The 21,601-nt window shown below is 45.8% G+C and overlaps 5 protein-coding genes across 5 annotated transcripts; all 5 read right to left on the bottom strand.

The window, feature by feature from the left end:
* Positions 1 to 66: 66 nt before the first annotated feature.
* On the bottom strand, positions 67 to 646 carry BP5553_06587 (uncharacterized protein; the record flags this gene model as incomplete). The annotated part of the gene is made up of 2 exons (XM_032015210.1): positions 67 to 364; positions 417 to 646. The coding sequence occupies 2 exons, from the start codon at positions 644 to 646 to the stop codon at positions 67 to 69; spliced, it is 528 nt and encodes a 175-aa protein (XP_031868631.1).
* A 916-nt stretch (positions 647 to 1,562) lies between these two features.
* Positions 1,563 to 4,629, bottom strand: BP5553_06588 (uncharacterized protein; the record flags this gene model as incomplete). The annotated part of the gene is made up of 7 exons (XM_032015211.1): positions 1,563 to 2,144; positions 2,195 to 2,431; positions 2,460 to 2,520; positions 2,712 to 4,155; positions 4,207 to 4,233; positions 4,286 to 4,457; positions 4,510 to 4,629. The coding sequence occupies 7 exons, from the start codon at positions 4,627 to 4,629 to the stop codon at positions 1,563 to 1,565; spliced, it is 2,643 nt and encodes an 880-aa protein (XP_031868632.1).
* A 1,136-nt stretch (positions 4,630 to 5,765) lies between these two features.
* Positions 5,766 to 8,356, bottom strand: BP5553_06589 (Uncharacterized protein; the record flags this gene model as incomplete). Its single annotated transcript, XM_032015212.1, has 5 exons — positions 5,766 to 6,164; positions 6,226 to 7,062; positions 7,112 to 7,901; positions 7,954 to 8,141; positions 8,198 to 8,356. The coding sequence occupies 5 exons, from the start codon at positions 8,354 to 8,356 to the stop codon at positions 5,766 to 5,768; spliced, it is 2,373 nt and encodes a 790-aa protein (XP_031868633.1).
* Positions 8,357 to 13,825: 5,469 nt separating this feature from the next.
* On the bottom strand, positions 13,826 to 15,126 carry BP5553_06590 (Uncharacterized protein; the record flags this gene model as incomplete). Its single annotated transcript, XM_032015213.1, has 3 exons — positions 13,826 to 14,566; positions 14,617 to 14,759; positions 14,814 to 15,126. The coding sequence occupies 3 exons, from the start codon at positions 15,124 to 15,126 to the stop codon at positions 13,826 to 13,828; spliced, it is 1,197 nt and encodes a 398-aa protein (XP_031868634.1).
* A 4,117-nt stretch (positions 15,127 to 19,243) lies between these two features.
* BP5553_06591 (Secreted protein) lies at positions 19,244 to 19,991 on the bottom strand (the record flags this gene model as incomplete). Its single annotated transcript, XM_032015214.1, has 3 exons — positions 19,244 to 19,309; positions 19,373 to 19,637; positions 19,708 to 19,991. The coding sequence occupies 3 exons, from the start codon at positions 19,989 to 19,991 to the stop codon at positions 19,244 to 19,246; spliced, it is 615 nt and encodes a 204-aa protein (XP_031868635.1).
* Between the last annotated feature and the right edge of the window lie 1,610 nt (positions 19,992 to 21,601).

The raw sequence follows: 21,601 nt of genomic DNA on the forward strand, positions 1-21,601 counted from the left end.
ACTTTTCCGATTCAAAAGCTGCAATCTCAGACTGTTCCAAACCCAACCAAAACAAAAATTTCCTCCTCAAAGCTCTTCTAACTTTTCTATAAAGCTTTCTAACACAATTTGTTGTCGGCAGTTAATAACTTGGATTGTAACCAAAGCAACAATAGTAGCTTTCGCTTTCGCTTTCTTTCCCCCCGTTTGCGTGAAGCCAATAAGCTGTACAGAATGCGCCACACTTCCAGCTTCCAGTTCCCCACTGCTGTCTGAGGGGACTACAACGAATTGCTGGTTTAACAAGAAGCGATCCTTTAGTGTCGAGCGAAACGTCTGGAGGAAGTCAAAAAACTTTTTGAGAGTTGATGGCACGCCATTGATGCTGTGAAATAATCAGCCAAGTGAACAACAGAAAACGACTTTCAGGGACTCACGTCTCAATATCTTGTGTATTGATAAAGCTTGCCTCAAAAGTATCTTTAAAGATCTGGTCGTTGTCTTGGACTCCTATAAGATAGGTAACGTTGGAGAGAAATGCTTTAATGTTAAGATCTTGGAACTCGGCCTTCAACGGAGGAGTCACCGACAGGATGCTGGCTTCCTCTTCGATCTCTTGCTGGTCAGAGAGCTTGGCGCGCTTGCGACGGGGCGAAATTTGGGCCATGGCTATGCAGGCAATTAGAGAGCGTAAGAATTCCGGTCTAGGATGCCACACTTGGTTTAGGATCTAGTGCGGAACGCTTCCAAGTGGTTGTAGTATTCCAACACGTCTTTTTCAAATATCAAACTAATCTCTGACCCTGAATCACTGTCTAAGATACAATAGTTATATATTTCGTAACGCATACTTTCGGTCACTCTTACGCCACCTTGTACCAAGAATTACTCACTACAGTAATATACCTTTACTAGTAATCCGGCTTACTAGGTGAAAGTCGTTGGAAAGACAGTCTATGTGAGATGTGAGCACTCTGTGGTGCTGTGGCTTGCTTGGTGTGATAATGTCATGTGGAAATATTTGGGTTTCATTTTTTTTTATTGCCGCCTGTCTTGATCGTGTGAGCTGCTAGAGCAAGAACTAAGGCAAATGTACTTGATCTGTTATACTAGCTTGGGTAATGTCTCCGATTGATTAATCGGCCTCTCTAATTAGTCAATATATTACCATATACTTTAATTTCTCTCTATTGGCTAATATACTACCTTGCTACTTAATATATATTTACTTTTAGGGTAGTTGAACACCACTGTTTTTTCTTTCGTCCCAAGGTCGGTTAGTAAGCCTAGCTGCTTAAACTCAGGCGCTATTCACTTCCGGCTCACCCTCGGCTCACCTAGCTCACGTGAGCTACCTGAGCAGTCCCTGAGCAGTACCCACTGCTGACTCACGTCTTTATTGTCCGAACAACGTAACTAATAATGTAGGATTTGGCTTAGGCCCTCATATCAATTTTGTCAAATTTTGACGATTGTCCTGGGGGAGCCTAATCAGGCCCCTAATAGTCCTAAACTTAACTCTCTTTTGGAAGTTTCTTTTTATAGATATATCTCTCAAGTATAATTCATTTGAATATATTCCTCTAGCTAGCCTCTTCAAGTATTGTTATCAGCCTCGCAACAGTCAATTTATTGCTAGCTTCGTGAGAAAGCAGTTTCCACGGTACTACATAGGCGAAGTTGCTGTCTCTACTCGAGCTCATATATCGAAGCACCACCTTCATTCCTCTTCGGGTGTGAAGAACGCGTCGGTAAGATTTAGGGAACTCCTCATCGTCCTGCTGCATGGCAAACTGTAAAACCGTGGCGGCTATTCCCGCCGCAATGACAGTGGAGCAGGAAGAGCCTGCGAAAGGTGGGCTCCTCTCCCCGTCTGGCAACCTCAAGCTAATGCCCTCTCCGAGAACAGCAAAGTTCTCTGAATACCCTACCGGCGGCGGGTTGCGTATGGAAGTCCGGCCGTAGCCATCTGCAGAGTTAATAGTGATAGCTTCTTCGAAAAGCGGTCCGGGGCTATTCAGTGTCCCGCCCCCGCTTGCTGCGAATACGAGGATGTCTTGATAGGCCACATCGTGAAGTTGCTGGATAACTCCCAAACCTAGTTTCGAAAAAGTGATAGTCAAAGCGATGATATCCACCTCTTTAATCATCGCCCAATCAAGCGCCTAGAGACTTAATTAGAGAATGAAAAGGTTGAGGGCTCTGTTAGACTTACTTGAGCGACTTCTGAGGATTTGACTCTCTTACCAGTGGAAAACTTGGCAACGAAGATATCAGCAGTTGGTGCTATAACCGAGAGGAGTGTACTGAATTCAGCACCAAGTCCCTCCGTGCCCTTGTTTCCCCGTTTTCTTTCGCCTTTTTCGGGGGTCCAGACGCGTTGGACTTGATCCGGCCATTTAGGAAGAAAGATCGAGAGATGGGTCATCCACATCCAAAATCGCAATTTTGACTTTTCTCTCGTATACGCGATATCGTACCATGACTAAACGTAGACAGTGGTCGTGCCATTGCTGAATCCATTGGTCTGCCGCTTCTTGTCTAATGAGTAATTAGTTCTGTCTCTGCAGGCGGGCTGGGATAGATTGACTTTGTGTTTTTCTCTGTTAGGATCAAGTCGAGCCCGAGTGACCTGATACCATGATTAGAGAATGAATCCACCTAAAATAAATAAAGGGGGAGGTATTTTGGGGGGTGGGGGTTCTTGGTCGGCGAGGTCAGAGTGAACTCACGTTGTCGAACTGTAACTTTCCTCGGGATAAGTGCTTTCCCGCACTTGAGGGGTTTTATCTTGGCCTTGTGGGGGACTTTCGGTGGACTGACCATGGCTCGATATGACGTGTCTTGGGCTCTCGAGATGCCAATCTCCTGGCTGTTCAATGTTCTGGGGCAGGCCCTCGTTCGAAGGATTCGGACGGGGCTGATGTGGATTATCGAGAAGTTGTTCGAAAACATCAAGCCCGTCCGCGAGGAGGAAGGCTTTGACTGAAGGATGGATAAACACAGCGAATCTTCCTTCGGCATCCTGTAAAACTTCCATTAGACCGCCGGACAAGTTGCCGACGCGGAATTCAATCCCAGGAAGCTCCCTTTCGATTTGTTCGGGGTCAACGGTGTAGGCATCTGAGAATTTGACTTGGGAAATGAGCCGATGAAGGTGAAGAGGTTCGTATGTTCTTGTAGCCCAATCCAGAAGCATATAGGCATCAAACCTGTTATCTGGTTCAATCACGGTGCTTAGAATCTCAGAATAGATCTCCCCTAGCCTTGTCTGAACTTCATCTAAAGCAGTGAAGATGATATCAGTTTTCGTAGGAGCTTGATTCAAGCGCCTAATAACCTCAGGCATCACCAAGCATACCCAGAGAAAGACACCGTGTGACCTGCGTTTGATTTCAGACTCTAAGGTAGCCAGAAAGCCAGACTTTTGATGGTAGTCTCCGTGGACTATATAGGCATCTTTAAATTGACGGTTAATGTAATTTGCAATATCTAGGTGGTTCTCGTTTTCTACGATAATGGTGTGTTTCTCGGTAACTGGGAGGATAGGAAAATGACGACAGGAGATGCATGTTTGCACTTTCACCCCCATCTGCCGTAATCTGTTATCCAGCTGGTGCAAGTGCGTGACGACATCGTTGGCGCTTCCCTGGCTAGCCTCGTCGACTGCATCGACAAATATTATTACCTTTCGCGGTGATTCCTTGAGCATGTCAAGGCCAGCGTTTAGGTACCACCGAAGCAGCTTCTTCTCGTTTTCATGCCATTGATCTTTCAATTCGGGAGAAACCTGCCATCTATCTTCACAGAACTCCGTGAAGCGCGCTAGCGACCGAGGTGCCTGCTCGAGAAGTTGATACAACAGTGTTCGATACAGGCCCAGTGGCGATTTGTGTAGTTCCTGGACTCCGAAGGCGTTGAAAAAGAATGAGAGCAAAACCAAACCAGTTGTCTGTTTCTGGGCTTCAAAGTGCTCAACCAAGTATTCGACCAGAGTTGATTTTCCGGCGCCTGGCTTGCCTTTGATCCAAAGGGGGCCTTGGGTCTCTGTCGTCCATTCGATATATGTCCTGTTGTTTAAGATCCAATTGCATGCATTTACGTTACCATCCGTCCCATCAAGCAGTTGGATCTTTCGGAACATCATCTCAGGGAATCGCAGGCTTTTAAGACAGTCTCACCTCGCGTCAACATGAAGATGGGAAGTATGGAGGGCGGCCGTCTTACCGAGTTGCAGTCGACTAAGTTCGTGGCCTATATGAAAACTAAATTAAGAGAAGGCTTTGTGAAAGAATGCTGGACTAACCACCTATTTCACCACCAGTAGCTTCCCTTCCCCACTCTTGAAGGATTCCCAGGACAAGACCGTAGTTATTGTCTCTCGTAGAGAATATGCAGACTGTACTATGATTGCAACCTTGCATTGGAACTCTGCGTTCGCCGGCACTTCCGATAATACCTGTAGTGTTATCGACAATCTTCACCAATTGTTAGTATCGATGTTGAACGTCAGCTGCGGGTCATGCTCACGCGAGTGTTTGATGGAGCCGTGATCAATTGCTCAATTAATGAAGCAATTTTGATCTGGAAAAGGCGCTCTGAGAAATCTAGAGATAGCTGCTCTAGTGCGGGGGCATCCTTCTCCAGCATTTTAATGAGTTCGGTTCGCGAGCGTCCGATTAGCCTCGAGAGCCCGGGCGTTGCAAGATTGGCAACACCTGCTAGCAGATTGGGAAAAGTTGTCACATTTGATCCGCGATGCGGAGTTGAAAGGAACAAGATGCCGTAGCATGATCTCTGGATATCGCCATAGAGGGAGCTGGTGAGAATGGCAATATTGATCGCCTAGATACCTGAGACAGAGAATCAGCTACTGCTCATGCTCTTCAGAGTAGAAATGAACAAAATGACAACTAGCTCTCTTTGCCACGAGACCACCCATGCTATGACAAACAAATATGATGGGCCGTCTTTTATTCTAGCCATGCGTCAGCGTATGGGGAAATCACTGGTTAGAGCCAAACCCACGGGTCCGACGCGCTTCTACTTCAAGCTTTCCAACAGAGCCGTAGCGAAGTCATCGAGATTGCCCCTAGCTTTTGTGAAGAAGACCTGCGCATCGTAGCCATATGTGAACACACGTGCCCCAGGAAGGTCCTCCAAGAGGAAATCCCTCAACCAGAGGACTTTATTGTCGGCAGTCCAAGTGTCGTAAGCGTCTCCAGTAATCCCATGGAGTGCGACAATGTCCACGGGCTAAGGCAGGCGCTCGGCCATCGATTTGAAGTTGGAGAACGCCTTCCATTGAGTAGATTAGCAGCCGTATCTCTGGTGGTAACTTCCTGAGGCTGCATCTCTGCGGTGGTGACTTCAAGGCGTGATTTGCTTGGAGAAGGCGCGAGAGAGATTCCTCGATATGGAACATCCTTGGGATTTGTCGACGAGTTGAAGTGACCAAGACGGGGGAAGGCCTAACTAGGGACTTATGCTCTACTAGGGCCTGCGGAATCTTCAAGGCAGTAACATTTGTTTCACGCGTGCTTTGAACGTGCTTTGTGGGCTGAAATGGTCTTCAGTCTAATAAAAAAAAGTTTTGTCGTTTCATCTAGCCTGAATATTCAAGGTCCTGACTTGAAAAAGGAGGAAGTTCCCTAACCGTTCAAAGTCTCGAGCAACACATTTCATTGCCCAAATCTTTCATAGCTGTGCTTTTCAAACTGTTGTCCCTGCAAAGCTGCCGTCTGAAACCTCAACTTCCCCAAGCCCTTCCTCATCCCGAGAACCAACTAGGTACAGCCAGGAATTCCCAAGGCGTCCACAGTGGTGGCCGTCAACCCAATCCAAGCTCTCATCGCATTAACAATACTCAAATCCCTATGCACTCTCGTGTATCCACCATCTTTCATTGTATACCCACAACTGCCATCCACAAACGCCTGATCCTTCGCAATTCCCACACAACCACTTAAAGGCTGACTTCCTGCATACAGAGCACAATCACTCAGCCCATCAGGGAAGCCGGAGCCTCCTGCTGCTGTGAACATATAGGAGGACAGAACGAGTTTGATCTGCCAGTCGGCGTCGGTGCGGGAGAAGAGCTGAAGTTCGAAGGCGCGGTGTTTGGCTGGGTCTTTGTCTTTGATTAGGACGGAGCCATAGGATTGCATGTCTCGTGATGATGAACCCTAAAAACTATCAGCCAAGCAGATTCGGCTCAGATAAGAGGAGAAAATGGGGAATACGAACAGGACTCTGCTGATCATGATCATCATTCTGTACCGCAAACCTACTAGCAGGAATAACCCAACTCCCACAAATCGGCATTTCCTTCGGATAATCCGAGCTCCAAATTTTAATCTGATTGATCTCCGCCTGCGTGAATCCCTTCCCGCTCAAAATAGTATTGAAATTCGTATACCAAGAATCAGCACCGCCATCACAAGCAAGCACGGATGCTTCGCCTCCAAGAATGACTTCTAGCCAGGAGATATAGTCGGCTGGCATGCTGCCTCCCATTTTCCTTTTGATGATGGCGAAGATGGCTGCAATGGAGGAAGGGCCAATGTGTTTTGCGGCATCGAATCGCACGCCGCTAAAGCCGATGGAGAGGAGGTCGACGATGTAGGTAGCGATTCTATCTTGTGTATAGGGATTTTCGGTATTCAGATCTGTAAGTCCAACTAGATACCCCTTCGTGACCTGGTTCATATCTGTCCAGGAACTAATGCTTCTCTCGCAGTGGAAATCACTGGGACCGTATGGCACGGCAGGAAACTCCATAGTTGGTCGAGTGCCGGTTTGTGGGTTGAGGAGATAGGTGTTTCCGGATGTGAAGTAAGGAGATCCTGCTGTGGCGTTGTGGCCGCTGTAGAGAGAACAGTCTCTGTTGCGGTGGTTTTGGACGTCCGTTCCTTGACCAACCATGTGGTTGACTACTGCGTCGGCGTAGACTCGAACGCCTGCTGTGCGGCAGGCTTGGATCATGGCGCGTAGTTCAGAACGGGTACCGCTACGTGACTGAAGCCTGTAACTGACGGGCTGATAGACTAGATACCAGGGGCGGAATTGCTTATCGGTTTCGTACTGTTGAAGTGTAAGTCTTCGTCTACTTTAAGATTACAAGGGGACTTACATAGTTGGATCCCCAAACATGCTCATTAGGTGGCCATATCTTGACGCCCATGTAGCCAGCTTTGCCCAAGAAGGCACACTCCTTTCCAACATCAACCCATGGCCATCCGAAAAGTTCAACAATACCTCCCTTTTGGCCGTTCTGAAACGTGCTCTGGGCAGCAGTGAGGGGTGCATTCTGCCAGATGAAGTTGATCTGGTCCAGAGTCAGAGTCTTTCCGCTGGACGTTGAGATGGTCATTGCCAATGCTCCAGAGAAGCTTGAATCGACCTGAAAGACATTGCTTGTACTTGCCGCTGATCCTCCAAATGAGTAGGTCAGTGATTCGCCAGTTCTTGATGCTGCATTGATGACCACAGCTGCGGCTGTTCGAGCAGAATTGTATTGGATGTCTGCATATCCAACTAGATCTCCGTATGTACCAAAAGTAGGATCATACCCTCCAGCGCCACTGGGTGGAGTCTGCCAGCGTCGATTTTCAGCTGAAGCTGCGAATGCAGATACACTATCGGATGGACAGCTATCGCCACCGTTCCAGTTTCCGCAGTCACTTGGAGGCGTCGCAGCAGCTTCGCTAGGGATCGAAGTTGGGATGATTGGAGGTGGAGCACTGAGTGATACTGATCCAGTTCCAGGAGGTACCGTAGTAGTTGAGCTAGATGCAAGTGTTGAGCTGACACTTGTGGTCCCTGAGCTGGACGGCGAGGTTGTGGATGACTTGGAGCTTGTTGGTGATGCTATAGATGTTGAACTAATTTCATAGTTCACGGAATTGCCGGGGTCATAATATCTATGATAAAGTTAAAGACATGTCCATTGTATGATCATTTTGAGAGACATACGATGTTCCGCTTATATCATATCTGATGTAGAACCGAGTTGCACCAGTGGCTGTCCCAGAAAATACCCAGGTTTCGTAGCCACTGGAGCCTGATGCTAAATAACTCGCGGCAATATTTTGAGAATCGCTCCAGTTATTTCCAACTGCATAAAGGACAGTTACGACCTTTGCGTATGCGATGTTCTGTATCTAGACAGACCTCGCTTAGCGCCTCGTTTCACAGTTAAGAGGTCAGGAGTGCTTACATTGATTGACCCGGCAAGGACATTGTTGGAAAAAGTATAGCTGATTAAAGACACTTGGGTTGCTCTTTTGTCGAGAGGAGTTGCAAATGTAGCGGCGAAGATAGCTAGGAGAAGAATAGAAAGCTGTTGAATCAGCCTAGATATCACAAATGTAGCCATCTGATGAAATGAGCGGGTGGATCTATTCGGGTGATAGACCTTGATAAAAGAAGGAGAAATTCGGGATTTATGTATTGCAGCTGCTATGGAAAACTTCAATCATCACCAATTACAACATGTTATACACAAAGCAAAAGTCAAGCAGGCTGTTCCGGTGACTGAGTCCAGGAGCTATGTCGGCCTTCCACTTGTCTAGCTCTAAGATAAAGGTATATCTGGCATAGAATATACTACTTGTAGCGTTTAAAGTCACGTAGGGAAAGTGCGGAAGCTGTTTCTCCAATCGGACCGCCCCTCTCTTGGCAGGCACTTGCATGCAATGTGATTTTGGCTAAGGAAATAAATAGACTTTGAAGAGAATCAGGGACTGCAGATGTTATTCAATCACCGACGAACGACCGAGCCCTCGGAGAACAGACCCCATGGGGGATGAGTGCCGGGCATGCATGGTGCGTCTGGGGAAACACGTGTATTATGGTCGGTAGAAGCTGCTCACCGTCACAATCCAAAAGGTGTACCTCTCAATAACGACCTCACATGATTGCCATGATTTTCTTTGGTCTGTTACGGCTCTATTGCATCTCTTTCGTGATCATATGGATGCTTGGCGGCAGGATCCCTACAGGCTCGCAGTTGTTGTTCCATGACAGCGACTTGGATGATGCGGTAGATTCAGCGTCATAACCAAGGATCAGATTCTTGCATAGCCATCTGGTCCTGCCAAATGTAGCCTCTGAATTGTGCCTCCCCTCTGGGTGAGTGAAGCAGGAGCGAGGAGAAGGCAAGATGATTGTCAATCGCGGGGTAATCACGTGAGATTTATGCACCCCGCATAAGAGATTCCCCCTTGTCAACGTACCCGCTTAGGTTGTCGTAACAAATTCCTTGAATGTGAACGTAAAACAATTCTTGACAAATAAAAGATCTTTTCGAGGGTTGTAAGTCCGCCGGCAATGTCATTTGCCGCTTGGCGCGTAGTATTACAAATCGAAGCGAATCTGGTAATGTTTGACCCAATTTATAGCTCCAATTTATGCCTTACTATTCTCGTTGCAGCAAGTTGACAGCGTGGTACACAAAAGTGATGTCAACTAGAGTAAAATACTGCAAAATGCAATACGCAATATCCTATACCCTTTTGCAAACGAAAATGCCGGGATAACAGCTTATACATACCAACGAGAGATATATTGGAATGCCATCCGAACAGGTCCAGATTGGTAGGTGCACACACCTTCGTTCGCCGAAAGCCCTAGAACGCCAGTACATTTGACTCAGAAATTAAAAGTCATTGCTTGAGGGGACATGATTTGCGCCTTCTTGCTAGCAATCTGCTGATACTATTGCCACTCGCAACTTGCTAGAAAGCACAACGAATCTACCTTCAAGATTGTTGGCTAGTCCTATTTCCATGGGATGAGGAATGGTGAAGGCATGCTTGGTAGTTTCCCAGATCCTTGGCTGTGGCAACGAGAACGAGGCCTGCGTGGATTTTATGGGAGCTCTGTATGGGGCGACTCTCTGATATATATGAGAGTATCTTGGGAACGATGAACCTTACCATCCCCACAGCACTCGCTAATTATGATTTGTGAGCTTCTTTGCAGTTTGATGACTCAATTCAGTTCCTAATTAGCAAGGCTAAGGACTCAATGTGCGAGCACGGCAGAAGAGAATATATTTTAGTCACGTGAGTGTGCGCAAGACTAGTTAATTCCTCTCAACTCTTGAGTAGCAATAGCAGGCCCAAGGACTTATATAGTTCATATGTCATTGTCCATCCGTTTCTATCCGAAAATGCATATAGTATGTCAGATAGTGGGTCTATAATACGTATTATAACCAATACATGGTTAATATAGAAGGCTTAACTGTGAACTACATACCATATTCTATAGTAGCCAACTAAAAAACGTTATATGGCATTACACCATTTTATATTCTATCGTTGATTAGATATAAATATAGGCTGTTTGGCATCAATGTACTTAGAACAATAAGTCAACTGATATTCTTTACAATTTCCTTTAAACACGCCACCATTCAACGTAGTATTACCAAAAGTCTCTCTCCTGAAACTCGACTACCAAACTCCTGAGAAAACATCGGATTGAAAAAGACAAATGTGGCGGCGTAACCATGCCTGCCACTACTACCCTAGATGGTAGCTAGATCATAACAATCGTATAGAGTGTGTTGCCCCTCTTGTCCTCTCCTACTGTATTTTCGTAGATCGAGTCCGCAGGAATGTAGCTGTGGACCTGATTCACCTCTTTTTGGAGAGATCTAAAATGCTCTGTCTGCTCTTCCCAATGACAAGTTAGATGATGGCCCACCGCGAGATCAAGCATAGAATATCCAACCCGTCTAAACCAGCCATTATGTGCACCAGGGCTACCAGAGGGTTCGATCATAATCCCATATACCGAGTCGGAAATTTGATCCATTATGGGTAGCAAATATATCATCCTTTCGTCTGCTGGCTCCACATCCCAAATGCTTTTAAAGGTCAGTTGCTTCCAAGGCAATCCCATGCTAAATTCGGCCATTCCGTCTTGTTGGTACCAATACCCACGTAACAGCTTTCTACACCTCAGGCGTATATACCCGCTAGTGACCTGGCCCATAGAATTCGGAGGTAGTGATTGTATCTGGGCGTCGAGAAGGTTAGCATAAATTGAATTCCCCCTCTTACTCGAAGCCACATGGTGGTGATTCACAGCTTTGTTTTGAGATGTCCAAGACCAAGATGGCGCCTGATATTCGGCCGACTGGCCATTTTCTTTGGGGTTTGTTACACACCAAAGAAAATCTCGCGCCAAATCGTTTTTCCATAGCCCAGCAAGATATTGATCATCTCTCTCGTCTTGGTACCATTTGGCCACACCGGATAGGGCGATAAGCTTGTCAGTGCCGCGTGTCAGCTGCCCCTAGAATACAAGCGAACAATATGCGGCCACAGCTCCTCCAATTTCCAATCCCGGCCAAGACTAACTTCATAATGGTATGGAAAGCCGATGAACCCTGTAGGAAATACCCCGGATGGAATTAGTCGCCTGTTGCATTCCCAGAACACTTGGGAGCAGGTGAAGTGCAATGTACGAGGAGATACGAATCTCTCCTGGAATGGCCATGCTCGCTTAATACGAGCACCGGATTGGATTCGCTCTGTCTGGGTATATAAGTCAAAGATGATGTAATCACCTAGAGGGTTTTGCTTGACAGCTTTATTAGAAGGGGCGTTATATCTCTCGGGTTTCGTCGGAAGAAACATCCTATCTTGCCGTTTTCGGCATCCGCTGCAGCTATGTTGATACTTGAATGGCCATAAATGTCTGACATTAGGGCTGCCTCATGACGCCAATCGTCGGGGTCATCTTGGACGATATATAAAGAATTAATCCAGAGGTAGGAAATATTAAAGCTCTTGGTGATTTGAATTGTATCCGTAAAATTCTTCCAGAGACGGTCCCGAGGAATATCGAGAATGAATTCCTTGTAATTGGATTTCAAAAGCCTGAGGGATTCCAAACCACCCTAGCAGTGACTCAGGGTTTCATATTGGGTACCGCAGGGAATTTCAGAGGAGTCGCATAAACGTAGGGAATCTTTTTCTAAATGTAGTAGTTGTGTCGGAAGGCGGCCAAATCCTGGCTTCAAGCAATGGGGATGATGGTTGATACAACCTTGACACCACTGCCGTATAACTCTCCAAGTCGTCTTGGAATCTGTTGATTCCTCCATTGGCTCGAAATTAAACGAAGACGATACTATAAATCTGGTTCAATTTGAATATGACACCCTTTACTATAGAACACATACCTGGCATTAGAATCAACTGTGTAAGAAATGTCGACCAATTGCTTTGTTGTACCCTCCAGACTATTGACTAAGAGCCTTTGTGTTCTACGAAAAGAAGTGTAAAATAGCAATTTTGTAGATTTGGCATTGTGCAACGCAATTCAGATATTCTGTAGCTCCCAGCTGTAAGTAAAAACCGACAAATATCACAGCCTGTTGCTACCGTCTCCTCGACACATTAAAGAGCGTGATGATGGACAAATAAAAAGTCAGAGCTACTCTCAGTCCCAGGGCCACCGGCTAGCTTGATCTGAAACTCTTGAAGCACACGTTGACACGGCATGCATAGCTTGGTGTCCGTATTTTAGAAGACGTTAAACGAAACAGCTGAGGTGCTTCTAGACTTCTGAGAAGAGTGACGAGGAAAGTTGGCAGAATAGTCGCAAGGCTGTCGTGGTGTCGTAAGATCGCTTGCTTGTATTAAACTCGGAAACCAATAGGCTAGTTGAAGACAGCGAGAGAATGTTATAGTGGGTATTTGATGCTCACATGGATAACGGATCATATAAAGGGCGGTAATGCGTAGGAGAGCGAGGGGTATGTGGTTAGGTAAGATATTGGCCTTTGTTACTTGAGGAAGAAATTGAGATCCCGCTTAAATACACTGCTTTTAAAATTTAAAATTATTAACTAGCTACGAATTATACATTTAAATAAAATTCGAATATATTAAAGTTATAATATTATTACCTAATTTTTTTACTAAGAAATTTCTAGAATACCTAAAAAAAGTCTATAGAATTTTCTTATTTAATGTTCGCATCTAGAAACCCTTCAACTATATATTCGTACCTCATTCCTTGGACAAAGGCATTCGGTAAATTGTGAGATTGAATTACTGTCACGTGCGACTAGGCCAAGAGGGTTCCAAAATCGGCTCCGGAGGCTCTAGTAATATTACTAGATGATGAATTGTATAAACATGGCTGTGTTTGAGGTAGGTAGGTATTGGGACCCAACATGGCCGCTGGGGATTCCAAAACAGGACCCCGTATTATGACGCTCAGGTTGACTCAGGGGGCAGGGTTGAGCAGGCGCACAGGCCATGGTCAAGCGGGGCTCAGGAATGCCCTAGCATGCTCACCCTCGGCTCAGGTTCAAGCAGCCGCTACTCACGTCCGGAGACTAAAACGGAACCAGCGAAAACAAAATTAGAGTCTAACTTATTTGGTAGTATATTAAAAGTTTATTAATTACTACTTGTTAGCTAATCAGCGACTAGTTAATTACGGGGCTTTAAGGGGCTTAGGGCATAGGGTATTTATTTTTATATAATAAAATCACAGGATCTTTACATTTAGGAAATAGTTGGTTTTGCTCTTAGATTGATTCCAAAATTCTTATTCTCTAGGAAATATAGATTACTAATAAATAGTACTACACCTATTGTTAAATTAGACTCAAAGTACAACTCTGTCATATCCTTTCACCGACATATACAATCTAACTCTTTGTATACAATAATATAACGGTTATTTCAGCTTCTCCTACCCATTTTACTCTATGTAACCAGATATATAGCCGCGGTGATTAATATAATAAATCGTCTATAATTAACTTTATTTTACTCTCTCTTATCCCTTCGATTGTGTTTCCGTCGTAAGCAAGTTAATCACTCCATCTTCTCCGCTTTCCTAGCCACTTCACGACATATACAAGCGCTATCAAAACAGGAACCTCAATCAACGGCCCGACAGTTGCAGCAAGCGCCTGGTCGCTATTCGGGCCATAGGTCGCAACAGCTACCGCAATAGCAAGCTCAAAATTATTGCTCGCCGCCGTAAAACTCTGCGTCGTAGCAAGCTTGTACCCGAAGCCCAACTTGTGGCACACGAGAAGTGTGAGGAAGAAGATAAGTGCGAAGTAAATTATAAGTGGCGCGGCAACGCGGACAACGGAGACTATCTGGTGGACAACTTGCTTGCCTTGCGAGGCAAAGAGGACGAGAATTGTAAATAGCAATCCGATGAGCGACCACGGGCTCGCCCACTTCACGAACACGTTATCGTACCAACCCGGGCTCACCAGCTTACGGAGCGTAATGCGAGTAAGGATCGCGGCACCGACCGGGATGCCTAGGAAGACAGCGACACTCTTCGCAACAACTGAATACGAGATGCCGCTCGTGTCTCCGCCGCTGATGACGGTGATGAAGAGGATGGCGAGCGGAGCGAATAGAACCATCTGTAGGAGGGAGTTGATGGCGACAAGAATGGCGCAGTATTCGTTGTCGCCGCCAGCGAGGCCGGTCCAGATCAGTACCATGGCGATGCAGCGTGCGATGCCGACGAGGATGAGGCCTTCGCGTAGGCCAGACTTATCAGGGAGGAAGGCCCAAGAGAGGCCGAGCTAGATGGTATTAGGCATTGTTTGAAGAGTGAGCGGCAATAGGAGCTTACCATGATAAAGGGCGCGACAATCCAGTTCAAGAGGATCGAGAAGAGGATTTGGATCCAGATTTCCTTTTTGCGGAAGACGTGATGGAGGGCCTCGTATTTAACTTTGCAGAGGATGGGATACATCATGACGAGCAGGCCGACAGCTAGAAAACAGTCAGCAAATCTAACACGCTTGAATTTGGGGAAGCAGAACATACCGATAGGAACTGAGACGCCAACGAATTTTCCCTTCTGCAATGCAGGCCCGACATTGTCGACGAAGTTGCCAAGGATGATTCCAATGGCCATGGCGAGTAAGATCCAGACGGCCAGAAAGCGGTCGAGGATTCCAAGGCCTTTGAAAATGGAATCTTTGGTGCCATTGCGATCGTCTTGCTTCTCTGTGGGCTGGGCCTCGGCGTCTATGTCTACTGGCTGGGCAGTTGGTTTCTCGTTGACGAAATCATTGTCCTTTGAGACTGTATTTTGAGTCTGATAGACAGGCCCGGGAGTCCGATAGTCTATCGACATTGTGCCGAGCGTAGGTGGCTGTGAAAGGAATTCTCCTTTGCGATTAGATCGTATAACTGATTTTCAAAAGCGATAATGCAAAAGCGCATATTATTATATCATGAGGTCTCATTGACTTAAGTACTTTCTCGCATAGGTAGCAATCGCAAATGAATTATCTACCTTACCTATCTGGGTATATACACGGTGACAAGCCAGAAGCCATGTAATTCCCATTCTAGAGTGTTCTTCCTCACTAGGTAAGCTTCTGTTCTAGCGTCGCGATTTAGTCCCTGCAATGAGAGCGATACCGGCGCTAGTGGCTGCCATGTGTAAATCAGAAGCCATGGCGATTGGCTAATTTGAGATTTCCTCATCGATCTGTCACCGATTTATTGCCTATCTAGGCCTTGGTACCAGAGAGGGCTGAACACGCTACCAAATCAGAGCCAGCGCCACCCGCCACAAATTCTCCACCCCGAATAAATCGCAAATCCCAACGACAACGCCAGAGCCCGCAGAGGGACAGCGAGTGGAGAATATCAAACATCGTTAGCCAAAAGAACATCTATCGCTATAGCCTGAGCTTTGTGAGCTAAACCTGAGCCAGGCTGAGCCAAGGAGGTGAGCCCACGGTGGACAGGGGCCTCGGCTACGACCGCCGCCGGCTAAAACTGGAAAGAGTAAAGCAAGGGTTCTTGTCGGGGCCGATTCTGGATCCCTATTCGCAAGAGCTGTACTAAACGACTTACCGAACCTCGCAAAATTCAACTTCAACGTATATAAATATATACCGATCTATTAAGTACTTATTCAACTCTTGTCTGTCTACTACAAGACGTTACACTCAAATACGTATAATATTATACCTTGATAGTAGTCGATCGACGATTCTATATAGTTTCAAAGAACTAAAAGCATAATAATATAAATCCTAGTGTAAAGGAGTGGAAGTGGTAGACTGCGAATCAAGTTTTTTGGAGTTGTAACTGCCTAAGGAGAGAATACACATATGCCGAAGTCCCTGTCGCACGCTCACGTGATGCCCTGCAATTCCACCCCACCACAGCAAGGTGTAGGATTATCGTCATATAGTCATCTGGCTAAAGAAGTCTAAACTATGGTTTAGTGTTCTTTGGAGGAGGTCAATATTCAGGGCGTATTCAGGCAGTGGCATTTCAGGACGACTTATAGTTACATGATCTAGTTATTATTATAAGTATAGCAAATTAAACTTATATTCGTAATTATCCCAACTGAATAGCTTCTCCCTGGTCTAGCCGTATTGTGGTGAATTTGGTCGCGGTGGCTGTCGTCGTATAAAGGGAGAGTGAGAGCTAGGGGCTTGTATGCCCAGGTAGATCTACTTATCCACGTGCTAACTCTAGTATAAATGGAAATGCAAAAACAAGGTAAGTAATAGGTGGTCCCTTGGATTCCCACCACAATACATAGCAAGCTGCGCGTGTAGAGTTATTATTAAGTAGAGTATATTTATATACTAGGTTGACTCTGAGTACCCGGTCTAGCTAGGGTGAGGCAGATTCGAAGTAAGACGTAGTCAGGGAATTATACCAAAGCTTAGCTTACATTCCTCTCGGGCATAGTAGTGATCTAGCGAAACAGGAGGAGGAAGGATTTATAGTAGGCCTTCAGGTAGTCTTATTACTCTATATAAGGTAAGTGATGCCGCATCAAATAAAGCCCCCCTATAGACGTGGTTACGACAAAGTACTTAGCTACTTCTTTAACTATAGTAATATTACCTGCCGAGGGAGGACTTTACAGTAGTGCTCGACTAAGTATGGCTACCGAGGCAGTATCCTTCCAGGGACTAGATTGTAGTAATACCTTGCCGCATCCTTTTGCGTAATATTGATCCGTAGCCAGGGAAAGACGGGAAGCTTGTATAACTTGATCGGTGAGAAGGTGGTTCAAAACAAGGGATATGTTAGATGGACGTGCTAGTGCCTAGTGTCTAGTACTTGATCCAACAAAGGGGCAGATATATATAATACTATCCTCATCAGTATTAATCTTCATTAGTCTTTATTGCCCCCCTCTCCAGTTGTCAGAATCAACTTCTATCTCTTGGATTCTACTAAGTCTATTATTCTTTAGTATTCGTTCAAGCATGTCTTTTCTTAACTCTGGATTGGCAATAGACCTCGGCCTAGCAAACCCTACAAAGCAAACTTCCCCAGGATACAGCGATGGGTCAACGAAGACGATATACGGGATATCAATATTACCGCCGCCTTTCGAGCTATCTATTCAAGACTTTATCCCACTGGTAGAAAGGGACGCTATGCGAGTTCACCACATACGCGGTAGTAGATACAGCAAAGGCAAGAAATTTTGAGTACCTGGTCGATAAGCTCTCCGCTTGGATCACTAGCGATCAACTGAGAATCTCACTCAGTCCTAGGTTGCTTGCTGAGCTTAAATGTAACGAGTTACGTCATAAGCGTCCCGTTTTAGACATTTTGAAGAATAAGTCGCTAACGGAATACGTCTTAAACAGTGTCCTCCCCGATCACTTGAGTCGAGCAAAGTCTGAGGTCTATCCCAAGCATCCAGCGACTCCGATTAACGGTGAGCACTGCTATACTTCAATAACCTCTTGGGTCTCAATCCCTCTGCTCCATCCAGCCTGAGTCGGGGAAACGGGGGGAGAAGCGGGAGCGCCAGGACAAGAATACAGAGATCAGCAGCGAAACCCACATTCTATCAACACCGATAACACCTGGGATACAGGTAACAAGGACCCATGGCCTGCAAAGCGACGAAAGCCAGGCTCAGCGCCCGCCGTGACTACACCTCCCCACCTCCGACGGCCTCGCCCCCTCGTGTCGCCTTAGACGACTAGCCTCGAGGTTGACGACGCGCAAGCCCAGGCTGATCACGGATATTCGCTAATATTTATCTATAACGAGCACCACTCTGCTCCGTGAACTTCTCGAAGTCTCTCTGCTGTAACAGAACTAGTACTAGTCTCTAAATATAAAGACTACCTTTTTCAAAACTTTCTTAAACAGACGAAGATTACGGATAATATAATATACAATCTCAAGTTTATACTTCTACGTATCTCAGTTATACGTATTAAGATATTAAATAAATTTAATTAGTAAGAACAAGTAAATATAATTAAAGTAAATAATAACTTAAAGTATAAATTAAGATAATTATAAGAACGTAGACTTAGGGGACTAGCTATATAAGATATACTTATATAAAGCCTAACTCAGCAGTACTAGTTTATATATAGATTTCTAATAGTACTTAGTATAACTAAGTATCTTATAATAAAAATATTCCCTCTACTAAAACTCGTATATAACCCGTGTAAACACGTTATTTTCTTCTTATATACTTCCTACTCTTGGCCACGCCCGCTCCAATAGACGAAGATATTCCGGTGAAGATTGCTCCATCCATAATCGGGAAAAGAACGTTTCGGAGGTCTCGAGCCAGCGGCTTTAGCTCTTCAAATACTGCCGCAAATTGCGCGATGATATTCTCAAACCAATTTTTGTTCATATCCCTTGCCTTATTCCGAGAAATTTGCGTATAGGTCCCAGTACACACGTCCTACGATAGAGGCCGTCCTAGGTGGCTATTTGATCTGCGTGGTCTGTCTTGGATGCCCACTTGTCGCGGGACAAGTGGGCCAGGATGAATTCAAGTTTTGGACTGCTCGCCCAGCAGCCTAGAGTTCGTCCGGTCACAGGACAGGTGTCCTACCTGGCCTGATTGATTGATTGATTGTTAATAAATCAGATAGGGAACAGAGGCGGGCTAATCTATCACCTACTCGCTCTATTCGCACAACAAATTTTCTGAATTTAATAACACGACTCAGAGTGCAGTTCTTGATGTTACGTAAAAGACGTTGTTCTGCCTAGGGATAAATCTTAAACTACCAACTAATTGCTAAAGGAATGAATAGAAACCCGCAAAGTACATCAAATAGTGCAACCAAGCTCCTAACAAAAATAAATGAGTGACCTAAGATCCAATCCTAAATGCGGCCATGCGAATAACCCGGTCGGGAACTTCAAATCAACTTCATAGAAGACGGTAGGTGCGCACTACCTGCCTATGGCGATGACGAAGCGGACATATGTCCAGAAATTTATTTGGGGCAGTTTCTCCACGAGACTGCGAACTTGACTGTGAGCTTGCCGCTAATAGAGTCCACCTATTTCAATTGTTAGTAGTGACCTATGTTACAAATTTCAACGTCTTACAGAGGGAAACTTACAGCAATGAGGGCCGGGAGGTGGGTGGGTGCGAGGCTGCATTGGGTGTTCATGTTCAAAATAGCAGTCTGGCCGCCGCAGGGAGACCAGGACTCGATGCCAGGAGAGGTTTTGAGGTTGAAGTTGCCTGACGAAGGGCCAGGAAGATTTAGGCTATAGGTCGCGGACCCTGGAAAACCAGTGAAGGAGAACACGTTCTTGCATTGGCCTGTTGCACCGCTCGGGATCTGATCAAAACCCTTCATCTCTGTGTCAAGGATAGTGAACCTGGTAATACGCGGTTAGCGAATATATTACTATGCAAGTGTGTGGATGCGTTTGGACATTTTGGACGTACTGGAAGCCAGAGTCAAATTCCATGTTCATGGTGAGCTTGCAGTTCTTGCGCCAGTCCACGGCCTTGGTGCCTGGGCCAGTCTGAATTTCATAGGTCGAGAAAGTAGCCTCGAAAAGAGTGCCGGTGGCATCGACTTGCACATCGGCAGTTCCAGCTGGGCAACCACTTCCTAGAAGCGAGATACCGTTGATCTTGACCTTCGAGGGTGCGTTCCTAGGTGTTACGGCTCCTAGAGCAGCGGAAGCAAGGCTCAGGGAGAGGGTGAGAATAGTAGCGATGTACATTTTGGACGAGTTAGCGAACAAAGGCTAGAATGAGGAATTTAGCAGAGGTAATGGAGATGTCTGATAGATTGAGGAGCGAGCGATGATGATGGCGATGAGAAATAGTCGTGATTGAGGACGAGGACAGCTCAATTTATAGATATTTGGGCCTTCGAACATGACGGTTACACTAGCTACTGGAATGTAAGTTTCCCCAAGTCTCGTTGTTCGTGAGTCCGCCTTACGGTTCCTAAGATAGAATCACTATCAGACGTGGTCCTGTGAGATCTCTTAGACTGCTCCACCCGAAAAAAGCATCTCAGACTCCACTTGCTAGCCGTTCAACCAAAGGCTGTGTTCGTGATCTAATTCGAGCCATGATTCGAGCTGAAAAGGAAGACTTAAATGAGAAGTTCACCGGCTGCCAACAAACTCAGCCCTAAGCCCACGAACATGTGAATGATAAAAAGCGTATTGGAGTAAGCTAAGAGAGTACGAGGTAACAAAACAGGTAGGACACATTCTACTTACAGGCTCAGTGAAAACCAATGATGTGATGCCAAGGAAATATGGAAACTCAGCCTTTCGGAAATGGCGCTCTCAGTTCTTTCTCCATCAGCGAGTGAGTTATTTTATAGCAAGAAACTGGGGAAGACATATCGGAACAAGCCGAGCTAGAAATTCTAAACTCGGAGGTGCTGCTGAGTATGCTGTAGCTGGACAGAAAGTTTGTCTCGGATTTTGACCCTCGTCTCAGCTGAATTTCACTCTTTTCCAACGCACAACAGGCACTTCCCACCCCAGCATGCTGCTTGATAGAATCTGGGGCGCTTAAAACAAGGCTCTGATAGAATAAGCTTTCGTTCGAACATACATAGTAGAGGACGTTCAACACACTTCTCCACTAACTAGGATGGATTAGCATAATTACTCTGTTTCCAGCCAGCGACCAGGGGCAGTTTATTGGTGCTCTAGTAGATAACAACGAGATCAAAATTTGTTGCCTAAATTAGAAGAATCGACGGACGTATAAGAACTCTAGGTCTTGTTTCAAGTATGAAATCCTGCTCATTAGGAGCCAGTCATATGGTCCCGTGATTCGGCTATGTCAGGGGCTCGCGCTGCTCAGCCTTGGGCCAAGTCGGATGTCTCCGTCTCGTAATAGCGAATACATCAAAACCGGTGGTTAGAGAAATGTTCAGGTCCGAAAAGCCCAAAAGGATCAAAGACACCAAAAGTATAAAAAGTACAACTCGCAACCTATAGGATCCATTGTTGAGGTTGAAGGCTCCTGGGCGGTGGAGCGGAATAATGCGACATCTGAGGCTGCCTGTGCTACCGGGTTTTCGTAGGAAGGTAAAACTGGTAGAAATCTGCCGGTAGAAATCTACTAGTAAGCCACCTTCCTGGTATCGGTGTTTGAGAAGGTATTCCCTCCGTTTAAAGGAAACTGACAATTTAGGGCAAAATCGAGTATTATAGGGACAGAGTAGCATATAAGTGGCTGACCCGCGCGAGGTTTATTCTTAGAATCGAGGTGTCCAAAATCTTGCTCCGCACCTTTTTGTTCTCAAGGGATCCTCGGCTGGGATTTTGGAGGGTGCGGGACTGAATCGATCGCCGACGTCATA

This window comes from Venustampulla echinocandica (genome assembly GCF_003357145.1).
Source record: "Venustampulla echinocandica strain BP 5553 chromosome Unknown scaffold_4, whole genome shotgun sequence".
Lineage (NCBI taxonomy): Eukaryota > Fungi > Ascomycota > Leotiomycetes > Helotiales > Pleuroascaceae > Venustampulla > Venustampulla echinocandica.